Source organism: Dendrobates tinctorius, unplaced genomic scaffold (assembly GCF_039654945.1).
Source record: "Dendrobates tinctorius isolate UK_male_01 unplaced genomic scaffold, ASM3965494v1 ptg000070l, whole genome shotgun sequence".
Taxonomy (NCBI): domain Eukaryota; kingdom Metazoa; phylum Chordata; class Amphibia; order Anura; family Dendrobatidae; genus Dendrobates; species Dendrobates tinctorius.
Genome location: NW_027361738.1, coordinates 22193848 through 22218271, shown reverse-complemented (window position 1 = coordinate 22218271; position 24424 = coordinate 22193848). Strand labels below are relative to the sequence as shown.

General features: G+C 42.5%; 1 protein-coding gene across 3 annotated transcripts in view; it reads right to left on the bottom strand.

Annotated features, from left to right (window-relative positions):
* The window catches only part of LOC141095454 (ATP-dependent translocase ABCB1-like), a 485663-nt gene that overhangs the window by 431153 nt on the left and 30086 nt on the right, over nt 1-24424 (bottom strand). For 2 of the 3 annotated variants that reach the window (XM_073581458.1, XM_073581459.1), the window contains exons 3-4: nt 15884-15956; nt 2395-2458 (exon numbers count right to left, since the gene is read on the bottom strand). In XM_073581458.1, coding sequence (XP_073437559.1) covers nt 2395-2458; nt 15884-15956 — 137 coding nt within the window. Of the gene's footprint in view, nt 1-2394; nt 2459-15883; nt 15957-24424 lie in introns of those variants that run through there. The other variant, XM_073581460.1, reaches the window with a different exon arrangement.

The following is a 24424-nucleotide window of genomic DNA, read 5'->3' as shown; positions in this document are numbered from 1 at the left end:
TCTGCGGCATGGGAGATACCCACCCCGGCTGCCATTAAACTAAAGGGCTCTGGCCTGGGAGGACGCCGCTCGGAGCCGAAAACCACAACTAGGGGTGGTGGAAGTCCCGAAGATTTAGTAGCAAAATGCCCGGTGGTTTGTGCAGAAGTGGAGGGCCGGGCCGTCCGGTGCCTGGTGGACACGGGGTCACAAGTAAACACTATGCCCGCAACGTATTTTCAACAGAACTTCCCGGAAGCAGCAATGCCTCAGTGGGGGCCCGTGATCAGACTAGTTGCTGCCAATCAACTGCCGGTTCCTGTTGCCGGGGTGGTGTGGGTGCAAGTGACGCTGTGCTGTAAATCTCTTGGTCACAGAGGGGTGGTACTGACTCAAGGAGAAGCTGAAAAGCAACACCCCATCACCCTAGGCATGAATGTTCTATGAGAGTTCGACCATTCCTTTACAGCGGTCAGGACACTGCCCCCCTGCCTTCTCCCACAGCTGCGGCCCTGTCATCACCGGCCCCAGGGGGCTCCACCTCGCTGCAGGCAGTAGTAGAGGCCCCAGTCTGGTTTGCTAAGGGACCCTGAGCAGAGGTTGGTGAACGGTTATATTTAGAGGCTGCATCATTACCACGCCCCCATCAGCACCGTTTCTTCAGGGCCTGTTGCGCCCCACCGGCATCGCTTCTTCAGGGCCTTTTGTGCCCCACCGACACCGTTTCTTCAAGGCCTGTTGCGCCCCACCGGCATCATTTTTTCAGGGCCTGTTGCGCCCCACCGGCACCGTTTCTTCAGGGCCTGCTGCGCCCCACCGGCATTGTTTCTTCAGGGCCTGTTGTGCCCCGTCGGCACCGTTTCCTCAGGGCCTGTTGTGCCCCACCGGCATTGTTTCTTCAGGGCCTGTTGCGCCCCACCGGTACAGTTTGTTCAGGTCCCGACGAGCCCAAACCTTCCCGGAAGATCGAGGCGTCAAGGCAGCTGCATCAATGACCTCTAAGCGGCCGCATCTGCAATCCCGAGCGACACATGGAAGGATAAGTGGACTTTAGAAAATAAGTGTTATAGTATGGCCATAGTCTGGCCTCCGTCACCCGGACTAGCCGGGTGTTACTCGCAGTTACACAAAAAGCACTGTTTAGTTCATTGAGTCCCTGCGAGGACAGATTGCTTGTTCCCCCGTTTTTTCTGTTCAGCATAGCCCTAGTGGCTTCAATTTATTAAAGTTTATTATACAAGTCATACCCTGTCTCGTGTCTCGTCACTGCATACTGAGAACCTGCTAGAACCCTACAACCTCACACCCTCATACTGCATGTTGAGGCTGTAATGGACATCATATTGTGCATCAGGGCCCTCATAGTTTGCAGAGGACTGAGGGTTGCATTATACTTTGTGCAAGGGCAAACATCATATTGTGGGGAGACCTTATTCTGTGTGGGAAATATCATGCTGTGTGTGGCACTGTGAGGCCCTCATACTGCCTGTGTGGATCATCATACTGTATAAAAAGGACAGTAGAGCCATTATGCTGTTTATGGGGGGCATAATGTAGTGTGTGGGGAAATTTAGAGGCATGGTAGGTATTATAATGTGGTGGAGTTACTTTGGCAGCATCATAACTTGTGATAGGCACTGTGAAAGCATCATACTTTGCTGGAGGCACTGTGGTGTCATCATACTGTGTGTGGCTCGGGACTGTAGGGTGAAATTGTAGAGGAAATTCACTTTAGGAGTATCATGCAGTATAGGGGGAATTTTGACTGCACTGCACTCATAAGGACCATGAAAAATGGTAAAGTAGTAACGTACAGTAACTAAGAAGGGGCTTTAATAGTGGCACAATTGCTCTGTACCTGAGTGTCTCTCTCTCTGATTTTAAAACTTGTGAAGTATGATCTTGTCTACTGAACCAAATTTTTGATTTTGGGGGCACATGTGGAAGAGGGCCCCAATAAGGACTTTTGCTATAATGCACTGTGATTTCTACGTATGGCATTGGGCCTTGGTTATGTGATAACCATGCAAGATTATTATAAGACAGCCGCTTGATTTTAGCACAAACTGCCTGGCTGGTGAAATCCTCAGCAATCACCTGTACTCTGCAAATATTGGTGTTCAATTCCCCTACAGCACAACAACAAGGTCATTTAAGCATCACAAGAATTTTTAAATCAATCTGCTGTTCATGGATATAGTATGTCTTCCAAATGAAAGATGCTTTTTGCAACCACCTTTCCCTTAGGATAATGAAGGGTGTCCTGAACAGGGGAGCCCTTTGTTATCTCTATATTTTCAAATAGAATATTTAAACATAATGTTTCTATATTATACAACCCCCGTAGTTTTCCAAAATCAGAATACATATTAAAATATATATTTTATTATTATTTAAAGGTACAAAAAAACTGACCAGTTCCAGAAATCCCACCATTTCTGTAGGGGGTTTTGTTTGATGTGAATTGTTTGCTTCCTTTCTAAAACAAATTAAAATAAAAATTATTTTTGATAACATTAATACATACAAATAAAATAGATAAAAAGCAACATATAGATACAGTTGAAATTGCAAAAACAGAAGAGGGCCCCTCTGCAAGAACAGTAAATGGGCCCTTTTCAGTCCGATGCCTTATCATAATGCTCCACTTTATGTGTCTGAAGCAGCTTGCTGCTTTGGTGGTGGGAGTGGCCCCTTTACCTCTTGGGCCCATGTGTGCAGTCTCCAGATCTCAACCCCATAGAAAACTTTTGGAGGGATTTGACAGTCCGTGTTGCTCAGTGACAGGCCCAAAACATCACTGCTATAGAAGAGATCTGCATGGAGGAATGGGCCAACATACCACCAACAGTGTGTGCCAGCCTTGTGAAGACTTAGGCTAAGTGCACACGTACCGGAACTCTCGCGGAAATTACCGCGAGAATTCCGGAATTCCAGTCCGTGGGAAAATCGCATTTTAAATTCCCGCGATTTTCCCGCGGAAAAACTAGCATTTTGCAAGCGTAATTAGCTTGCAGAATGCTAGCGTTTTCCAAGCGATCTGTAGCATCGCTTGGAGAACTGATTGACAGGTTGGTCACACTCGTCAAACATAGTGTTTGACGAGTGTGACCAACTTTTTACTACTGAGGCCGCCTGTGCAGCATCAGTAGTAAAAGATAGAATGTAAAAAAAAAAAAAAAAAAATGGTGTTATTCTCACCCTCCGACGTCCCGCGCATCCGTTCCCAGTAATCCTTTGCGAAAATGCCCGCGATGACGTCAGGTCTCGCGGGATCGCGACGTCTCGCGGTTATTCGCGATGACGTCGCGCGAATGACCGCGAGACTTCGCGATCCCGCGAGAACGGACGTCATCGCGAGCATTTTCGCAAAGGACTACTGGGACCGGTGCGTGAAGAGAAGCGGGAAGGCTGCGCAGGACGTCGGAGGGTGAGAATAACAATATTTTTTATTTTAAATTCTATTTTTTACAGGGATATGGTACCCAGAGCCCGGAGGACAGTCTCCTCTCCTCCAGACCGTGGGTACCATCCGCAATTGTTCTGCTTACTTTCCGCATGGTGTGCACAACCACATGCGGGAAGTAAGCGGAACAATGCATTCCTATGGGTGCGGGATCGCCGCGATTCCGCAAATTAATGAGCATGCTGCGGTTTTTACCGCAAAGCGATTCCACCGCGGTAAAAACTGCAGCATTAGCACAGCATTGCGGAATCCCATAGGAATGCATGGGATGCTTATTTTTCGCGTTTTCGTGGCAAAATCGCGCGGTTAAAACCGCCGCGGAAACGCGAAAAAAATGCAACATGTGAACTCAGCCTTACAGAAAACGTTTGACCTCTGTCATTGCCAACAAAGGATATATAACAAAATATTGAGATTAACTTTTGTTAATTACCAAATACTTATTTTCCACAATAATTTGCTAAATAAATCTTGCAAAATCAGACAAGGTGATTTTCTGGATTTATTTTCTCATTTTGACTCTCATGGTTGTGGTCTACCTATGATGTCAATTACAGGACTCTCATATTTTTAAGTGGAAGAACTTGCACAATTGGTAGCTAACTAAATACTTTTTTCCCCACTGTAAGCCTCAAAAAACTTGTTCAAAATTTTAGGTTGTGTGCACACGTTGCAGATTTGGTGCGTTTTTGTTGCGTTTTTTCTGCATGGATTTGTGATAAAACCTGAAGCGAAACTTAATGCCAGAAAAGTGAATAAGAAACCAGAAGTGTCATGCACACATTGAGGATTTTTGACTTGCAGATTTGGTGCAGAAAATAATCTGCAGCATGTCAATTCTCTGTGCATTTTTGCCTTGGGTTTTGCACCATTGACTTCACTCAAATCAATCAAAAACGCAGGGCAAAAAAGCAGGCAAAGACACACCAAAAACATGTTTTTATCCCAGAAATTTTCCTGCCAAGTGATGCCGAAATGATGCAGAAATTTTACTCAACGTGTGCACATACCATTAGGCCTCGTTCACACATTCAGTATTTTGTGAGTTTACCTCAGTTTTTGTAAGGCAAAACCAGGAGTGGGTGAGAAATGCAGAAGTGGTGATGTGTTTCTATGATACTTTTCCTCTGATTGTTCCACTCCTGGTTTTGGCTTACAAATACTGATGTAAAATACTCACCAAATACTGAAAGTGCAAGAGACTTTATCGGTATTTTATTGCTCACCCATAGACTATTCTGTGGTTTGCAGTACATTTTGTTGGTTTATAAATTATAGCCCTCAAAAAACTTGTTAACAAATTATCTCTATATTGCTCATCCATAGGGTATTACATCTTCTTGGGTACAGTTTGTTGCTATATAAGTCCCAAAGCACTTGTTCAAAAAGTTAATGGTATTATATTGCTCATCGATAGACTTTTACAAATATTGGGTAGATTTCATTGCTATATAAGCCTCAAAAAACTGTTTCAAAATTTTAGGCTGTGCGCACACATTGCAGATAGGGTGCATTTTTGTCGTGATTTTCTGTGCGGATTTGTGACACATCCTGATGCCAGAAAAAGTGAATGAGAAACCTGAAGTGTCATGCATACATTGAGTAAGTTTGAATTGCAGGTTTGATGCAGAAAAGTCTGCATCATGTCAATTATCTGTGTATTTTTTCCCCTGCGTTTCTACCATTGACTTAAATCAAAAACATGTGATTTTGCGATAGCTCTTTTCCTGCTAAGAGATGCAGAAATGGTGCACAAAAAACTTGTTAAAAAATTTATTGGTATTATATTGCTCACCCATAGGCTATTCTGAGGCCTGGAGTACATTCCCTTGGTATATAACCCTCAAGGCTTCAGCACCGTTGGAAAAATTCACTGAGTTCACCGCAGTTCAGCTCAGTGAGTTGACTGCAGACCACCGTGGGAATTTCTCAGCGTGATCTGCGGTGAAGTCACTGAGCTTCAACTGCAGTGAACTCAGTGACTTTTTCCCACGATGCTGAGGTCACCGCAGTTTAAGCCAGCTGGGAATGCAGCCTCAGTAACCGGCAGTAACCTCAATGACGTCACCATTAGTCACTGATACTGCGATTGCAGCAGCTCATTCACCAGTGGCTCTTAGCGTGGATGGTCGCATCTTATCACCGTGCAGGTTGAAAACTATTTATCCCCCAGACATGAATTACAGCGTGGGACAAAATGACGGACAGGAGAGGGATATTGTTGTTTTTTTATTTTTGTTTAATTACAGGAGATGAAGAATTCAGTGGAATTAGGCATTTGGTAAGTATAACTGTGTTTGTCATTTTTAAATAAAAACTGAAAACTGTGTTTTGTTTTATTTCAAATAAAAGACTTTATTCTGGCTGTGTCTTAATTGAAAGCATCCAATAAATTTTATACCAGGCTATTTGCACTCCCGTAGGTGTAGGATCCAAGACTTCTTATTATCCAAAAAAGGTTTTCAATATTTCTCAAGAAAATGTGCTTTTTCTTGAGAAATATTGAAAACCTTTTTTGGATAAAAGAAGCCTTGGATCCTACACCGACGGGAGCGCAAATAGCCTGGTATAAAATTTATTGGATAACATTCCTATGGTTATTTGGTCTGAGTGACTTACTAGCTACCAGGGATTTGCAGCATACCTACCACAGAAGAAATCCACCTCTGAACATCTAATCGTCCTAAGTGACCTATATTCAAGATATCAATATTTATATAAGGTGAGTGACACCTATATTCACCTACGATCCAATTTTACAGTTACATTTAGATCGGTGCGCTTTCTTTTTTTTTTTTCCTACCCTTTTACCAGAAACGTCATTTACTGCAAATCCACCTTTGAACACCTAATGGTCCTAAGTGACCTATATGCAAAATTTCAAGATTTATAAAAGGTGAGTGACACCTCTATTCACCCACGATTTAATTATTTCATTTACATTTAGATCAGTGCGCTTTCTTTCTTTCCTACCCTTTTACCAGAAACTTAATTGAAAGCATATAACTATAGAATTAGTAATGGAGAGGTGTCTTATAGACACCTCTCCATTTCTAAGCCATGGGCTTGATGTCACCAGACAATACAAAGGTGACCTCAACCCCACAAATAAGAACTGCACTTTCCACCACTACAGAGCAAGTGGGAAGAAGCAGACACAGCACCACTATTAGCGCATCTAATACATGTATTTTCTATGGGTGGCTGTGGGTTGCTATTGTTAAGCTTGGGGTCTACATCCGTGGCCCGTTACTAACCTGAGAATACGAGCCCCCAGCTGTCAGCTTTAGCTAAGCTGGTTGTCAAAAAATTATTTAAATAATTTAAAAAAACAGCATGGGGCCCCTCTATTCTTGAAAATCAGCCTTGCTAATGATGACAGCTGAGGTTTGCAACCCCCAGCTGTCAGTTTTTTCTGGCTGGTTAACAAAAATACAGTGGAATCCATGCTTTTTTAAAATTAATTAATTTATTTATTGATACTGCAGGCGGAGGGGTGAGGAATACTCCCATCAGCCGCCGTCTGCTCTCATTGGTATTAGTGGCAGCAGGTGTAGGCTGATTGGGAGTAAGGCCGGGGTCACACTGGCGAATAAAACGGACAAATGCAGTGCAATAAAAAAATCGCATTGCATTCGAACCCATGTTATTCTATGGGGCAGCTCACATCATGCGATTTTTTTATTGCATCCGATCCTCTGACCGAGACAATCGCAGCATGCTACGATTGTCACCGATTTTCGGATCGGATTCGACAATACAAGTCTATGGGGGCGATAAAAAATGGGACTAAAAATGGACCCGATGTGTGAGTTGCGATTAAATCGCACCCGGTGTCCTTTAGCAAAAGCCGGCAATTCTTTATTCCAATACACTAAAATCACAGAGACCGGTTAAATAAAGAAAGAATGAATATATCTAGACACAATATATTTATATGTATATATATATATTTTATACATGTCATAGAGACACATTTATATATATATTTCTAATTCATACAGTTCATCAAAGCAGAATAGCCGCCGAAACATTGTCCGGCTTTTGGATATTTATTCTCCTGTCCGACATGAAATGACACATGGTTTACATATAGTTAACCATTTCATTTCATGTTTTTTTTGCTATGTCTATCACTATTAATTAGATGAGTGTTTGTGGGTAAAATTATGGAGTTGTAGGGGTTAATTTAAGGGGTTAATTCGTTGTATTAAATTACGGGGACTCCCTGCAGCCTCAGTGACGTCAGCAGGAGTCCCTGCAATTTAATACAACCAATTAACCCCTTAAATTAACCCCTACAACTCCATAATTTTACCCACAAACACTCATCTAATTAATAGTGATAGACATAACAAAAAAACATGAAATGAAATGGTTAACTATATGTAAACCATGTGTCATTTCATGTCGGGCAGGAGAATAAATATCCAAAAGCCGGCAAATGTTTCTGCGGCTATTCTGCTTTGATGAACTGTATGAATTAGAAATATATGTATAAATGTGTCTCTATGACATGTATATATATATATATATATATATATAAATATATATATATGTGTGTCTAGATCTATTAATTCGTGTATGTGGGGAAACCTGTCATTGGGCTCCATTATTTGTCCATTTTGCTATCCTGCGAGAAAATCTAGCGAGACGGATGTCAAAAGGATCCTTACATGCGATTAAAATCGCATCAATGAAGAAAAATCGCATCAAAAACGCATCACTGGTTAAGATACCTTTGTGCGATTTCGGACCGTTAAAATGGGACTGATTTTTTATTCGTTGTGTGTGACTCCAGCCTAATAGTCCCAAAAGCCGCTGCCTGCTCTCTCTGTTATCAGTTTAATATAACTCTCATAATTCTTCCCTGCTCGCGCTAATTGCCGGCAGAGAAGGGGAAGATGATGAGAGTTGTCTTCAGCAACTGGCAGCGTGGAACAGTGCAAACAATACCGCTGCTTCCCTGCCTCCGGTGCGTGTGGTACTTATGCAGCACACGGTGGCCACACTTGTGCTGCACATATTATACACACGGACACAGATATCTCTGGTACCAGTTTTTCTGTTACTGGAAATATCAGGACATATGAAACCAGTTAATACAGGGTGTATCTGAGTCTCTAATTTTTGGCAGTTCTTGCTTCCTTCATAAATTAAACTGAAATGTCCTTTTTTCATAAAAAAAAATAATTTTGGTTTAATAAAATTATGATTTTTTTTAAAATCCTTTTGCATTATATACAAGACATTATACAGGAAAAATGTTTCTTGACTTTTTTTTCCTGTAAAATGCAATTTCTCGTTGATTTGGAATGTTTTATTGTTAGTCCTTAAAGTGGAGTCAAAGTGTGACTCCATTGTTCACAGCAGCATCATGCTGACTCCAGACCTCTTTCTAGGGTCTGCAGTAAAAAAGCTTGGCTTTTCCAATGATTTCCATTATTCTCGTTACTTGAAACGAGCATGTTGCGTGTTAGGAATTGTTCGGTTCAAGCAACAAGCACCAGAGCAATTAGTGCTCGCTCATCTCCAGTCTGGATGTAATAACTGTAACTAACATATGATATATGCTCTCTTTTGATCTATGGCAGTATATATTAGGCTTTTCTATGAACCTTCCACCTGATGCTATATACAGTATATTTTACTATTTCTGTATATATATACTGTATATATATATATACAGTCATGGCCAAAAGTATTGACACCCCTGCAATTCTGTCAGATAATACTCAGTTTCTTCCTGAAAATGATTGCAAACACAAATTCTTTGGTATTATTATCTTCATTTAATTTGTCTTAAATGAAAAAACACAAAAAGAATTGTCCTAAAGCCAAATTGGATATAATTCCACACCAAACATAACAAAGAGGGTGGACAAAAGTATTGGCACTGTTCGAAAAATCATTTGATGCTTCTCTAATTTGTGTAATTAACAGCACCTATAACTTACCTGTGGCACCTAACAGGTGTTGGCAATAACTAAATCACACTTGCAGCCAGTTGAAATGGATTAAAGTTGACTCAACCTCTGTCCTGTGTCCTTGTGTGTACCACATTGAGCACGGAGAAAAGAAAGAAGACCAAAGAACTGTCTGAGGACTTGAGAAACCAAATTGTGAGGAAGCATGAGCAATCTCAAGGCTACAAGTCCATCTCCAAAGATCTGAATGTTCCTGTGTCTACCGTGCGCAGTGTCATCAAGAAGTTTAAAGCCCATGGCACTGTGGCTAACCTCCCTAGATGTGGCCGGAAAAGAAAAATTGACAAGAGATTTCAACGCAAGATTGTGCGGATGTTGGATAAAGAACCTCCACTAACATCCAAACAAGTTCAAGCTACCCTGCAGTCCGAGGATTCAACGGTGTCAACCCGTACTATCCGTCGGCATCTGAATGAAAAGGAACTGTATGGTAGGAGACCCAGGAAGACTCCACTTCTTACCCCGAGACATAAAAAAGCCAGGCTGGAGTTTGCCAAAACTTACCTGAAAAAGCCTAAAACATTTTGGAAGAATGTTCTCTGGTCAGATGAGACAAAAGTAGAGCTTTTAGGGCAAAAGCATCAACATAGAGTTTACAGGAGAAAAAAGAGGCATTCAAAGAAAAGTACACGGTCCCTACAGTCAAACATGGCAGAGGTTCCCTGATGTTTTGGGGTTGCTTTGCTGCCTCTGGCACTGGACTGCTTGACCGTGTGCATGGCATTATGAAGTCAGAAGACTACCAACAAATTTTGCAGCATAATTTAGGGCCCAGTGTGAGAAAGCTGGGTCTACCTCAGAGGTCATGGGTCTTCCAGCAGGACAATAACCCAAAACACACTTCAAAAAGCACTAGAAAATGGTTTGAGAGAAAGCACTGGAGACTTCTAAGGTGGCCAGAAATGAGTCCAGACCTGAATCCCATAGAACACCTGTGGAGAGATCTAAAAATGGCAGTTTGGAGAAGGCACCCTTCAAATATCAGGGACCTGGAGTAGTTTGCCAAAGAAGAATGGTCTAAAATTCCAGCAGAGCATTGTAAGAAACTTATTGATGGTTACCGGAAGCGGTTGGTCGCAGTTATTTTGGCTAAAGGTTGTGCAACCAAGTATTAGGCTGAGGGTGCCAGTACTTTTGTCCGGCCCATTTTTGGAGTTTTGTGTGAAATGATCAATGTTTTGCTTTTTGCTTCATTCTCTTTTGTGTTTTTTCATTTAAGACAAATTAAATGAAGATAATAATACCAAAGAATTTGTGTTTGCAATCATTTTCAGGAAGAAACTGAATATTATCTGACAGAATTGCAGGGGTGTCAATACTTTTGGCCATGACTGTATATATATATATATATATATATATATATATATACTACATTGCAATAGCCCAATTAGACAGCACCCTTTTGGTCACCATTTTGCCTTCATATGTTTTAACTGATTTTGTATTATGTGACAAATAAAATTATACATTTGTATCAAGAAATCAGTTGGTGTCATGTTTATAGGATTATATAATTTAGAGGATACACACTTTTTTACTAACTCTTTTGCATCAATGATGTCTTGATTAGTGATGAGCGAGCATGCTCGCCTCTACTCGGTACTCAACCGAGCATCTCACTGCTCGAGATGCTTGGAGCTCGCCAAGTATTTCAGGGGTTGTTCGGCGGGAGCTCGAGTCCCCTCCCTGCATGTTTGTCCCTCTTTAGTCAGCTGATGAACATACAGGGATTGTCTGCCACACACTGTAATGCCGCAGCCATGTTGGTTGTGGCATTACAGTGATTGGCTGATCGCACAGCGTCATTAGGTCTATATCAGACCTGGCACCGCCATACATGTCACAGTCTACTCCGGAATCAGGCAGTGTAGCGAGAGTTGCTGCTGAGCTAGGGAGAGATTTGCTTGGTTCTTATTTAGTATAGGTATACCATATATTATACACACATCCATCTCAACTAACAGTCCTTCTGAGGACTAATCCATCTGCATAGATATCAGTGCTAGGCAGGCAGACTGCAGTGAAGATAGCAAGAGAGTCCATTCCAGTTCTGTCTACTGCTGCTTTTACAGAAATTTCTAGACATAGCCCCAGGTATAAGGGGCGAGGAATAATTTTGGGGGGGATTTTAATCCTGATTATTTGCTTCAAAAGCAATCCAGAGAACACAATTTTTCTGCTCCATTTGCTTGTTGACACTGCAGAATACAGCAAGATCCTTTCCACATTACAGAGTTAAAAATCCATCTATTTATAATTGTGGTTAGTCCATTACACGGATCACATATAATTGCGCTCAAAATTCCGCCATTTCTGGCCTCCATTTAAATTTTATTGCAGTGTTTTAGCGAAGTAATTGACACCGGTTTGCTGTTAAAAATAGTTACCTACAGGCCAGCTATTTAAAACTGTGGTTTGTCCGTCACACACATCACATACAATTGCGCTCAAAATTCTGCCATTTCTGGCCTCCATTTAAATTTTGTTGCAGTGAGTTTGTGAAGTTATTGACACCAATTTGCTGTTAAAAATTGTTACCTACAGGCCAGCTATATAAAACTGTGGTTTGCCCGTCACACGGATCACATATAAGTTCGCTCAAAATTCAGCCATTTGTAGTGATCATGGAAAATATTGTCCTCCGTTTAAAATCAGCAAGGCACGTGGCAATGGACGGGGAACTAGACGTGATGGTGATGGTGCATGCAGAGGCCAAGGCCATGGTCAAGCAGAAATTGTGCCACAACAAACACCCACATCTTCTCGCCTGACCTTCATGTCCCAATTGCTAGGGGACCGCAGCCCATCACTATTGAACCCAGAGCAGTGTCAAAAAGTTGTTGGTTGGATAGCAGATAATGCTTCCAGTCATTTTGCCACCACCACCCACCCTGTGTTTGTCACGGATGTGGTTTGTAGAACCACTGTGCCACAGACTGTGGACAGCCTGGAGGGGTGTGACTAAGTGAACACCTGACTCTTCATTAGAGCCTCTGATGGTGAGGTTAGACTTAGCTCCCGATGAATGCCAGGTGCCACTCTAGGAAAGACCAATGGACACGCAGCAGCTGGACCCAGAGGACAGACTGGAGCAAACAACTGGCAGAGCTTGTATTAGAATGCAGCAGAGTTCACATCAGAGTGCAGCAGACAGAGTTCCCACTAGAGTGCAGCAAACAGAGTTTGTAACAGAGTGCAGCAGGCAGTGTTTGTATCAGAGTGCATTAGGCAGAATCTGCATCAGAGTGCAGCAGGCAGAGGTCGCACCGGAGTGCAGCAGACAGAGTTTGCACTGCAGTGCAGCAGAGTTTGCATCAGAGTGTAGCAGGCAGTATTTGTATCAGAGTGCAGCAGGCAGGATCTGCATCAGAGTACAGCAAGGACCGGTATTCAACCTTACACAGCTTAAACTGCAAAACAGGAAGGTTGCTCAGGCACCTCCCCAGTTGAGAGAAAGCAATATATACATAATGCGTCACAACCATTGGCTGGGGAGGAAATAGCAATTGCATGTGCTGGCCCTTTAAGACGACAAGGTTGAAAGCCCAACTGGAAGTGCTGCTGGGAGCATGCGGAGCATGAGGAAGAGAGGAACCAACTGCAGCACGGGTGAGTGAACTGACACACCGGAGGCCCTTCCAGTCAGAGCAGGGATCCAGCATGGTGCCAGCAGTCTTCCACATGGTCAAGTCTCAGTAGCCATGAGTCTAGACCACATATTCCTCACCCTGATCCTCTTTCCTCCCACCATAGCCGAGTGCCCGGAAGCAACTGATCCCACACTTGGACACTCTGAAGAACTGTTCACTTTTCCATTTATAGATTCGGGCCCCTCACCCAGTCCACTTGAAGCAGGGCAAGGGGAGATCACATGGGGAAAGTGTCACAAGAGGTGGACGATGATAAGACACAATTGCCAGAAAGTCAGGAGGAGGACCAGGGTGCAGAAGTAGAAGACAAGGTGGTTGATGATATAGTAACTGAACCAACCTGGCAGGAGGACATGCAGAGTGAGGACAGCAGCACACAGGGGGAGGGAGGTGTAGCACCCCAAAAGGCAGAAAGAAGCTGTGTGGTGCAACAGACAGAAGGCGGGCAACCATTCCCCGTAACACCAACACGATAGAAGTTGCCAGTACAACTGTTAGATCTTCCCGATTCTGGTTGTTTTTTAAAGACTCTGCTGATAGCCCCAAAAAAGGCCATTTTCAAAGCCTGCCAGGCCAGCATCAGCAGGAGTAGCAAAACTACCAGCCTAACCACCATAAGCATGATCAGGCACATGGCAGCAAAGCACCTGACTTTGTGGGCTGAACCCCAGCATCCAGGAACAGTGTCTGCGGCTGACATCACTGCTTTTTCTGCTGTTGTGCATCCAAGCCAATACCGTGTCTGTAGATAGATAGATAGATAGATAGATAGATAGGTAATAGAAAGATAAATAGGTAGATAGATAATGGTGATTATATATAAATAGATAGATTAATAGATAGATAATGATGATTATAGATAGATAATAATGTTGATGAGAGATAGATAGAAAGACAGACAGACAGACAGACTGATAGATAGATAGATAGATAGATAATAGAAAGATAACACTGGTCAACGAAATTTTTCTGGCAAAAGGTTTTAAAACATATTTTAAGTCAATTTTGGCTGCTGATTACGAATATGAATTCCGTTTTTGGCTATCACATCAGGATTTCGAGATATTTTCACTTGCACCGGGTTTCAACATTCGATACTCTTGTAGTCTTTGAAGCCAATAGTTCAGCAGACTCTTTTGGTAGATAAAGATCTCTAACCAGATCATTCAAAGCAGACTGAGTAAACAGAATTGGTTTGTCACAATCTTCATCAGATAGCTGAAAAATATCTGGACTGTCTTCTTCATCATTAGAACAATGTGAGGAGAGATCTGTGTCAATGTTTTCTGGAAGCGCAGTAAATTTTGGAACAGGTATGTCTTCACTATGGGCAACTGGTCAAATAGCAGAAGGGATACTCGGGTATTGCAAATATTGCTTGTTTTTCTTATTGAGCTCTGCAAAGGAATACGTGGATTTCGTCCGCGCTGCCCAAATGCTGAAATTCCAGAAGGTTAATAAGGTTTGACAGTGGTTTATTCTACGCATTTCAAGGTTTTTTGCAACCTCTTCTTCAGGAAATACCACCTATTTCCTGAAGAAGAGGTTGCAAAAAACCTTGAAACGCGTAGAATAAACCACTGTCAAACCTTATTAACCTTCTGGAATTTCATCATTTGGGCAACGCGGACGAAATCCACGTATTCCTTTGCAGAGCTCTGTTTCAGATAGTCGGTGACCGACTTGTGGATCTGCAGCAGCCCTTATCTATACATGCTTTGAATACCTACTACCAGGTGAGCAGTTTTTTGTCAAACCGCTTACTTTATTTGTGGGATAAGACCCTATATTGCGATTGTGTCTCCTTCTTTCCTCACAATACTAGGTGTTTTTCTTATTCAAACCTTTTACATCGACAAGGCAGAAATAGCAGTCTTCTAAATGATTGCTTGGTTCTCTCCAAACCATAGGAACTCCAAAATGAAGTTTAGCATTCTTTCCTTGAGACCATGATCTCAAGCTCTCAATACAGGTTTTGCACACTTTGTGAGGAGCCCAATGCTTTCCTTGGTCTCCAAGTTTTTCTTTAAAGTACACAAAATACACCCTCTTAACAAAGTCAGTAATGTTGTGCCTCTGAGTCTTCACAGTAAAGTTTCCACAGATGTGACAAAAAATATTTGGATCATTTGAGCACTGTCTTCTGTGAGATGTAGAGGCCATTGTTAGATCAGCAAAACATCTGATCTGAATTGTTCATTGAATTTCTGCCCCCCCCCACACCTTAGGTATTGATTCACAAACAAAAAACTGAAAAACAGCAGGATAAAAACAATAAATATCAAAATTCATTGAAAATTTCAATAAATAAAGCAGCACCTGCACACGACTGTTGTGTCCGTTGAAAACTGTTTGTTTACTTTATTATCATAACAAATGGGAATTATGCATGTTCAAAGAAAACAAAGATATTCTCACATTTATTGGGAGACTAAATGAAAACTAAATTTACCTTAGTGAAACGTATAAACCGGCACTTTTCATACACTACTTATATTTTTCATGGAATTCATGAAAATGGGCTATATACCTATAGCGCAAAAACGTGATGTGATAGAGAAATTATAAGATCAGATTTGAATTCAGCACCCTCAAATTAGTCTAAAACTGTTCTTAAGGTCCATGCCAGAAAAAAATTTTTTTTGTAGACCAGTGTAATAGGTAGATAGGTAGATATATAATAATGATGATTATATATCAATAGATAGATAGTTTAATAGATAGATAATGATGATTATAGATAAATAGATAGATGATAGATAGACAGATAATAATTATGATTATAGATAGATTTTTGTTACCTTTTAGAAGCATCATCACTTTTTGTATTTTCGTAATACTGAAAACCAGAACTGTCATCATCAATAATTTTTCCTGTAAGTTATAAATACATGAAATTATTTACAATTTTAACCCCTTCTCGCCACAGGCAACTTTAATTTTAGCACTCTTTGTAATTTCCTTTCCTTCTTCCAAGATCCATAATTTTTTCATTGTTTCATCTACTTAGCCATATGGGACTGTATTTTGCAAGATGAATTGTAATTCTGCATATCAACATTCATTTTACTATATATTGTACTGGAAAACGTAGCAAAAAATTTTAAGTGCTGTTAAATTGTAGGAAAAAAACTGTATTGTTCTTATGCTCTAGGAGTTTTGTTTTTACAGCGATCCTTGACTGGCAAAAAGGATTTAGAAACATGATACTTCAGGTCAAATATTTTCAGTAAATTTTTTAAATTTGCATGTATTTGACACATTTTGGTATGTTGTGGTATGTGTTTTTGGTCTGTTTTTAATTTAGTATTTTCCCCATTGGTTTGAATAGATGAGAAATGCTGCAAAAACACTGAAAGAATTGACATGCTGCATATTTGAAAAATCACTTTGAAGATTCAAATCTGAAGAGAACATGCTATAAACAAAGTGTGTACACACTCATAAATAGATCTAATTGTTGTAGTGGTGAAACAAATTCACAGGTTTGTAAAAATAAATATTTGGTTTGTTGTCCCATGTCCTGAGACCCGTAACTTTTCTTTTTTCATCTATTGAGCTCTTTGTGAGCAAAATATTTTGATTGGTACTATTTTGGTTTAAATACAACGTTTTTGATTATTTTTTATTGCATTCTTTGCAAAGGCATGACCATTGACAAAATGCAATTCTGTATATTAATTTTTTTCCAATTTACGGTGTTTACCGCATGTTTTTAATAATTTTATATTTTGATAGATCAGACTTTTACAGACTCGGTAATACTAAATATACCGTACTTGTCTTATGATATTTTTGTTTTTAAAGATGGAAAATTGATTGATCCAATTTTTTTTAATTATTTAATATTTTGTAAAACATTTATTTTAGATCCCTTAGGTAGACCCGGGTAAAGTACAGCCCGCTGCCACATCCGGCCCTCTGGCTGTTTCCATTCGGCCTGCAGTCCGAGACAGCCGAGAGGCTGAAAACAGTGACCCCCGGACTCACCATGTCCTCCCCATGTCTTCCCCAGCCTGTCACCGCTATCTGCATCCTCTGGATGGAGGAGGCCTTCTGCAACCAATCAGCGTGTGAGACAGGTGACGTGATTACATCATTTAAACAGGTCATCTATGCAATGCAGGGAGCCAGTGCATCAGAGAGAGCAGAGGCAGAATGCTTGGGGAATGGGAGCGGAATATGTGGTTGGGTTTTATTTCATGTGTATGGGATGTTTGGCTGAACATGTGGAAGCTATGGGGGTCTCATGCTGGACATGGGGAGGCTATGTGGGTCTCATACTAATCATGGGAAGGCTATAGGTTGGCTATGGGGTCTCTTGCTGGTGAGAGAAGGGTATGGGGTTCTCATGCTGGACAAGAGGAGACTATGTGTGTCTCATGCTGGACACGGGGAGCCTATGTGGGTCTCATACTAATCATGGGAAGGCTATGTTGGTCTCATGCTGATCACAGGAAAGCTATGTGGGTCTCATGATTATCATGGGGAGGCTATGTGGGTCTCATGCTGATCATGTGGAGGCTATGTGGGTCTCATACTGATCATGGGGAGGCCATGTGGGTCTTATGCTGGATATGGAGATGCTATTGGGTCTCATGCTGATCATAGGCTAATTTCACACTTGCTTTTTTTCCAGCGCGTTTTTAGCGCAAAAAAACGCATAGAAAAAACGCATACAAATGCATACAAATGCTGCGTTTTTTTCAAGCATTTTTATGAGCATGCATGAAAAAAACGCAGCATTTTTATGCGTTTGTATGCGTTTTTAGTGCGTTTTTACCGCGTTTGCGGTTTTTTCCAACATTAGGTGGCCCCTCACACTAACCCAAACCATGACTTTACTAACCCTAACCCTAACCCTGACCCTAACCCTAACCCTAACCCTGACCCTAACCCTAACCCTGACCCTAACCCTGACCCTGACCCTAACCCTAACCCTGACCCTAACCCTAACCCTAACCCTGACCCTAACCCTAACCCTGACCCTAACCCTAACCCTGACCCTAACCCTAACCCTAACCCTGACCCTAACCCTAACCCTGACCCTAACCCTAAACCCTAGCTAACCCTAACCCTAGCCCTAAACCCCCTTAACTAACCCTAACTCTAACCAAAACCCCTAAATTCCATTGTCCAACTAATGGTAAAAAAAAAACGCATGCGCAAAAAAACGCATACATAAGCATGCCAATGCGCACATATGCGCACCCATAGACTTATAATGGGTGTCTTGCTGTAAAAAAACACATTGCGTGCGCATGCGTTTTTTTGAGGCAAGTCGGACGCTCAAAAAATGCAACAGGATGCATTTTGTGCGCCCGAGCGCATACCGCAAAAAAACGCATGCGCGGAAAAACGCATACAAACGCATGTGTATGCGCACATAAGCGCATCCCATGCAAAGTATAGGAAAAAAAATCGCATGCGTTTTTTAGCGCTAAAATCCCGCAAAAAAAACGCAAGTGTGAAACCAGCCATAGGGAGGCTGTGTGAGTCTCATGCTGATCATGGGGAGGCTATGTAGGTCTCTTGCTGATCATGGGGAGGCTATGTGGGTCTCAGGCTGATCATGGGGAGACTATGTGGGTCTCATGCTGATCATGGGGAGATTAAGTGGGTTTCATGCTGATCATGGGCAGGCTATGTAGGTCTCCTGATGATCATGGGGAGGCTATGTGAGTCTCATGCTGATCATGGGGAGGCTATGTGGGTCTTATACTGATCATGGGAAGGCTATGTAGGTCTCATGATGATCATGTGGAGGCTATGTGGATCTCATGCTGAATATGGATAGGCTATGTGGGTCTCATGCTGATCATGGTCAGGTTATGTGGGGGCTCTTACGGTACATAGGGGCTGTGTGTGCTCTTACAATATACAGTGAAGATTAAAAGAGTAACAATGTTTTTAACTTTTAACTTTCAGGCTCCATATCTCACCATCCACTACTGCTTCGAACGTGAGACTACCATAATTTTATTGACAATCATCTTGAGTCAGACTTCCAGGGTTGCTGAGCGGAGATGGAAAAAATCCTGCTCAGCCGAGCACTTAACCGCATACAAGCAGTTCCTCACCAGCTTCAAGTCCACACTCACTGCCGCAAAGCAAACTTACTTCTCATCTCTCATATCCTCCCTGTCTCACAACCCTAAACAGCTCTTCAACACTTTCAATTCTCTACTCCGTCCCCCAGCACCTCCTCCCTCTCATGTCATTACCACTGAAGACTTTGCCTCTTTTTTTAAGCAGAATATTGAAATGATCAGAGAAAGCTTTGGCACACAGCCTCCAATGCCCCTCTTAGCTGCTCAGCACTGTTTCTCAAATAACAACTTCTCCACCATGACAGAAGATCAGCTCTCCACTCACCTTTCACGATCACACCTCACCACTTGCATGCTTGACCCACTCCCATCCCTAACCTTGCCACAGTTTTCATCCCTACTCTAACACACCTCATCAACCTCTCACTTACAAATGGTGTGTTCCCCTCATCCTTCAAACATGCCTCGATCACACCCATCCTCAAAAAGAACTCCCTTGACCCATCCTCTGTGTCTAGCTATCGCCCGATATCTCTTTTCCCTTATTCCTCAAAACTACTGGAACAGCATGTCCATCTTGAACTGTCCTCCCACCTCTCCTCCTGCTCCCTCTTTGACCGCATGCAATCAGGCTTCTGACTGCATCACTCAACTAAAACTGCCCTAACTAAAGTCACCAATGACCTACTAAACGCCAAGAGCAAGCAACACTACTCTGTCCTCCTTCTCCTGGACCTGTCTTCTGCCTTCGACACAGTGGACCATTCCCTCCTGCTCCAGATTCTCTCATCTCTGGGCATCACAGGCTTGGCCCTATCCTGGATCTCATCATATCTGTCACGATCCATTTTTGGATCTGTGTCAGTGTGGGCTTCTCATATATAAACTTTTTTCCTTTCAGGCCATCGGGGGTTAATGTCAGTTTTTGCCCCCAGTGCCCGCTGGTGTTACTACATGTTTTGTAAGTCTGTTATTGCTGGTAGTGACAACTCCCTCCTTCCTATATAAGGTCATCTGCTACACCAGCTGACTGTTGGTAATACAGGTCCTTTGGAAGCCAACCGTTCTGAAGAGAGGTGCAATCTTGAGCAGTGGTGTGTGCAGCTTATCTGGAGCAGTGGTTATTCTGCTGGAAGCCTTGTTCGGGTGTCTTACTCTGCGGTCCGGTGCATGAAAGCAGAGTAAGATAAGTGTTGTTTGTTTTTCCCTGTCTGTTACTTTCCTTGGTGTTTTATTAGTACAGCGGTGGGAATAATGTCTGCACATGCCAGTTCCCTAGTAAGGGATTGGTGCAGGGCAAGTGAGGGACCAAGGTATCCTGTTCGGCGACAGGTTGAAAGAACCTGTATAGTGAACGTCAGGAGAGTTCAGGGCACTTCCTTAGGAGAGTGCAGAAGGTGTCCATTTCCCCTGACCCTATTGCAGGGCCCACCATTGTAATTGTGTCCCCGGTGTCCCCATGTTTGTCTTTGCTGGTTTTGTGACTGACTGATTGTCGGGTCGCGTCATGCAGGGCCAGTCACATTGTGACACTAACAGACTGAACATTCAGTGTCTCTCTCTCCCACACCACCTCCTCACCTCGCCCCCTCTCTGTTGGTGTTCCTCCAGGCTCATTTCTAGGACCCCTACTTTTCTCCATCTACACCTTCGGCCTGGGACAGCTCATAGAATCCCACGGTTTTCAGTATCATCTCTATGCCGATGACACGCAGATCTACCTATCTGGACCTGACCTCACCTCCTTACTGACCAAAATCCCACAATGTCTGTCCTCTATTTCAGCTTTCTTCTGTGCTCGCTTTCTAAAACTAAACATAGACAAAACAGAATTCATAATCCTTCCCCTATCTCACTCTACTCCTCCACCAGACCTATGCATCAATGTCAATAGCTTCTCACTTTCCCCAGTCCCGCATGCTCGGTGCCTCAGGGTGATCCTCGACTCTGCTCACTCTTTCAAACCACATATCCAAACCCTAGCCTCCTCCTGTCATCTCAAACTCAAAAATATTTCCCAGATCCGTGCATTCCTCGACCATGACACCACAAAAACACTAGTGCATGCCCTTATCATCTCCCGCCTCGATTACTGCAACCTCCTACTCTCTGGCCTCCCCTCTAGCACTCTGACACCACTCCCATCCATCCTATATTCTGCTGCCCGACTAATCCACCTGTCTCCCTGTTATTCCCCAGCCTCTCCCCTATGCCAAGCCCTTCATTGGCTTCCTATCATCCAGATCCTCCAGTTCAAAACCCTAACTATTACATACAAAGCCATCCACAACCTGTCTCCTCCATACATCTGTGACATGGTCTCCTGGTACTTACCCACACGCAACCTTCGATCCTCTCAAGATCTCCTTCTCTACTCTCCTCTTATCTCTTCTTCCCACAACCGCATACAAGACTGCTTCCCCAATACTCTGGAATTCTCTACCCCAACACATCAGACTCTCACCTACCATGGAATCCTTCAAAAAGAACCTGAAGAGCCACCTTTTCTGGCAAGCCTATAATCTGCAGTGATCCTCAGTCTACTGAACTGACCAGCTCTACCCTCTCTTAGTGTATCCTCACCCATCCCCTGTAGAGTGTGAGCCCTTGCGGGCAGGGTCCTCTCTCCTTCTGTACTTATGTGTGTCTGTATTGCTCATGTTTATTGTACTTGTCTATATTTGCCCCTTCTCACATGTAAAGTGCCATGGAATAAATGGCGCTATAAAAATGTATAATAATAATAATCTTGACTATCTCATACATACATTTTATTTGTAACTATTTAGCATGTGATTAGTTATGCAGATTCTTGTCATGTCGCTGCATTATTACTGTTTTCTCCTAAAAATCTAAATTTTAATTTTTATTATTTTGTTAATCCATCTTTGACTTTCATCACTGCCTGAATCTTTCTGGGCATGCTCTCAATCAGATTGAAGATTAGTAAACTTACTCTGTCATGTATACAGTGTTTTCTTCAACTTTACCCACAAGTCTTCGAGTGGGTTGAGGTCTGGGGACTGAGGGGGCCAATCCAGAACCTTTACTTCATTGTCATTGATCCATTTCTTTGCCCATCTTGATGTATGCTTTGGGTCATTGTACTGCTGGAACATTATGCCATTCTTTTCAAACCCATAGTACTCGAGTATACGAAGTTGCTAGTCTTGTAGGATACTCACATACAGCTCGGCATTGAGACCACCATTAATTCAGGTCAAGTATCCATTGGTTGGTAAACAACCCTATATCATCAGGCTTCCTCCACCGAATTTGATAGTCCCTTCAATTTCTCGATCCATTAGCCCATTTCACTTGTTTCATCCAGACCCATTTGCACCTATCAGAGCCTAGTCTATTGACTTTCTTCTCATCGCTCCAAATCACACGTTTACAATCTTCTAGTATCTACTTTTCACATTTTTTTGCAAACTCGATCCGACGCTTCTTATGATGATATTGAAGTTCAGGCTCCTTCACTTTTTTTGGGCTACCATTCCAGTCTTGTGTAATGTGCGTCACATGGTGCTTGCATGGATGTCTGTCATCTGACTATTATGAAGCATACAAGCCACCTCAACTGCCATGTTTGTTGTGCCAGAACTGATAGATCTTGTGATGGGTCAACTCCGATATTTTCAATGAATATGTGGAAAAGACAATAATTATCTTCACCACTGCATCACCTGTAGCCAGCACACCTGACTATGTCAGGGAAACGTTGATTTGACCCATCCCCAGGATCTCGGGTGGCAACACAATGCAGTCAAACAACACGGGCAAAGTCTATATCCAAAGAAATAAGGGTGGCACTCACCATCCCATGAAAAGTCCCTCATTATTGAAGTTGCACAAATTAAAAGTGGCAGGAGAGTCCTGTGTGGAACTAGCTGGATGACGGCCGTTTCGTGCTGTATGTGCTTCTATGGGTCCTGATAGATCTTGTGATGAGTCGACTTGTTGGCGCTGATATTTTGCCTGGACACCCACTTTTTGGCTTTTTTTATGGTTGGAGAGACTTCATTTAATATACTTCCAACTGTCTTGGCACTCACACGATGCAGTTTGGCAATTTTCTTGGCAGAGAGACCACTATCGATGAGCTGGATTATGCTGTTTCTCTTTTCTTGGGAAATCTTCTTCATGGCCGCTCCTTGATTGGAATCAGTGACCTTTTGCTTGTTAATGAAACTAATAACACACTGAGCTATTAGGGAATGTGAGAACAGGTTGTAATTTGCAATATACAGGAAGAAAAAGATTTTTCTATCACCAGGAGCAAAGCAGTAATAATGCAGTGACATAACAAGAATCTGCATAGCTATTTATTTGCTTAATAGTTGCAAGTCAAATTTATGTATGAGATAGCCAAGATGACTGTCTATAAAACGATGGTAGTGTCATGTTCAAAGCAGTAGTGGATGTGAGATATGGAGCCTAAAAGTCAAAAGTTGAAAACATTGTTACCATTTTGCTCATCACTGTTTAGAAGGAGCTGTGTGTGGGCTCAAATGGTATATAGGGGGATGTCAGCATGCTTAATTCTAATCAATATTAAGTGATACAATTAATATTAATATACAATAATGATAATTAATATGTTAATATTATTGAGCAGAATTAATTTCAGTCTATTGGTTTGGTCCTCCATAATAGTCACGGTCTCTCCTGTGGCCCCTCGGGAAAATTAATTGCCCACCCCTGCTTTAGGGGACTTGAATCTGCAATCATCTTAATGCTTGCTCTATATACTGCAATAAAATTGTATTGAATTATATGGAGCAAATCAAGGTTATCTATGAAGCTCCGCCACAGGCTGGCCTTTACAGGAGTACAGTCATGACAGGCATGGGGGCTTTCAGCAGGCCTTTGGATGTCACGGCACCATAAAGGCACCAAATAATTGATCTGATGGGCGCAAGGAGCAACACAGACCTCACACTATAAATGCTGCTTTCAGAGTTTGAGATTAACAGCAACAAGCAGAGCACAGCTTCACTCTTTTCTGTCAGAAATAGGATATGACTGTGTAAGGCTAGTTTCACACTAGCATTTGGAGGTGACGTGTATGCTCGCCATGAAGCTCCGCCCCCTGTCGCGCCTCCTCCGGTCAGCTTTGCTTGACGTTGCATGCGACCTGCGTACCCTATCTTTAGCATTGGGTACGCAGGCCATGCGCAGGTTTGCTTTTGCCAGCACTTGCGCTATTTTGACGGCGCGCCGACCTGCGCCAAATGCATCATGTTGCATTTTGGTGCGGCCGGTGCATTGTCAAAAGGGCGCATGCGC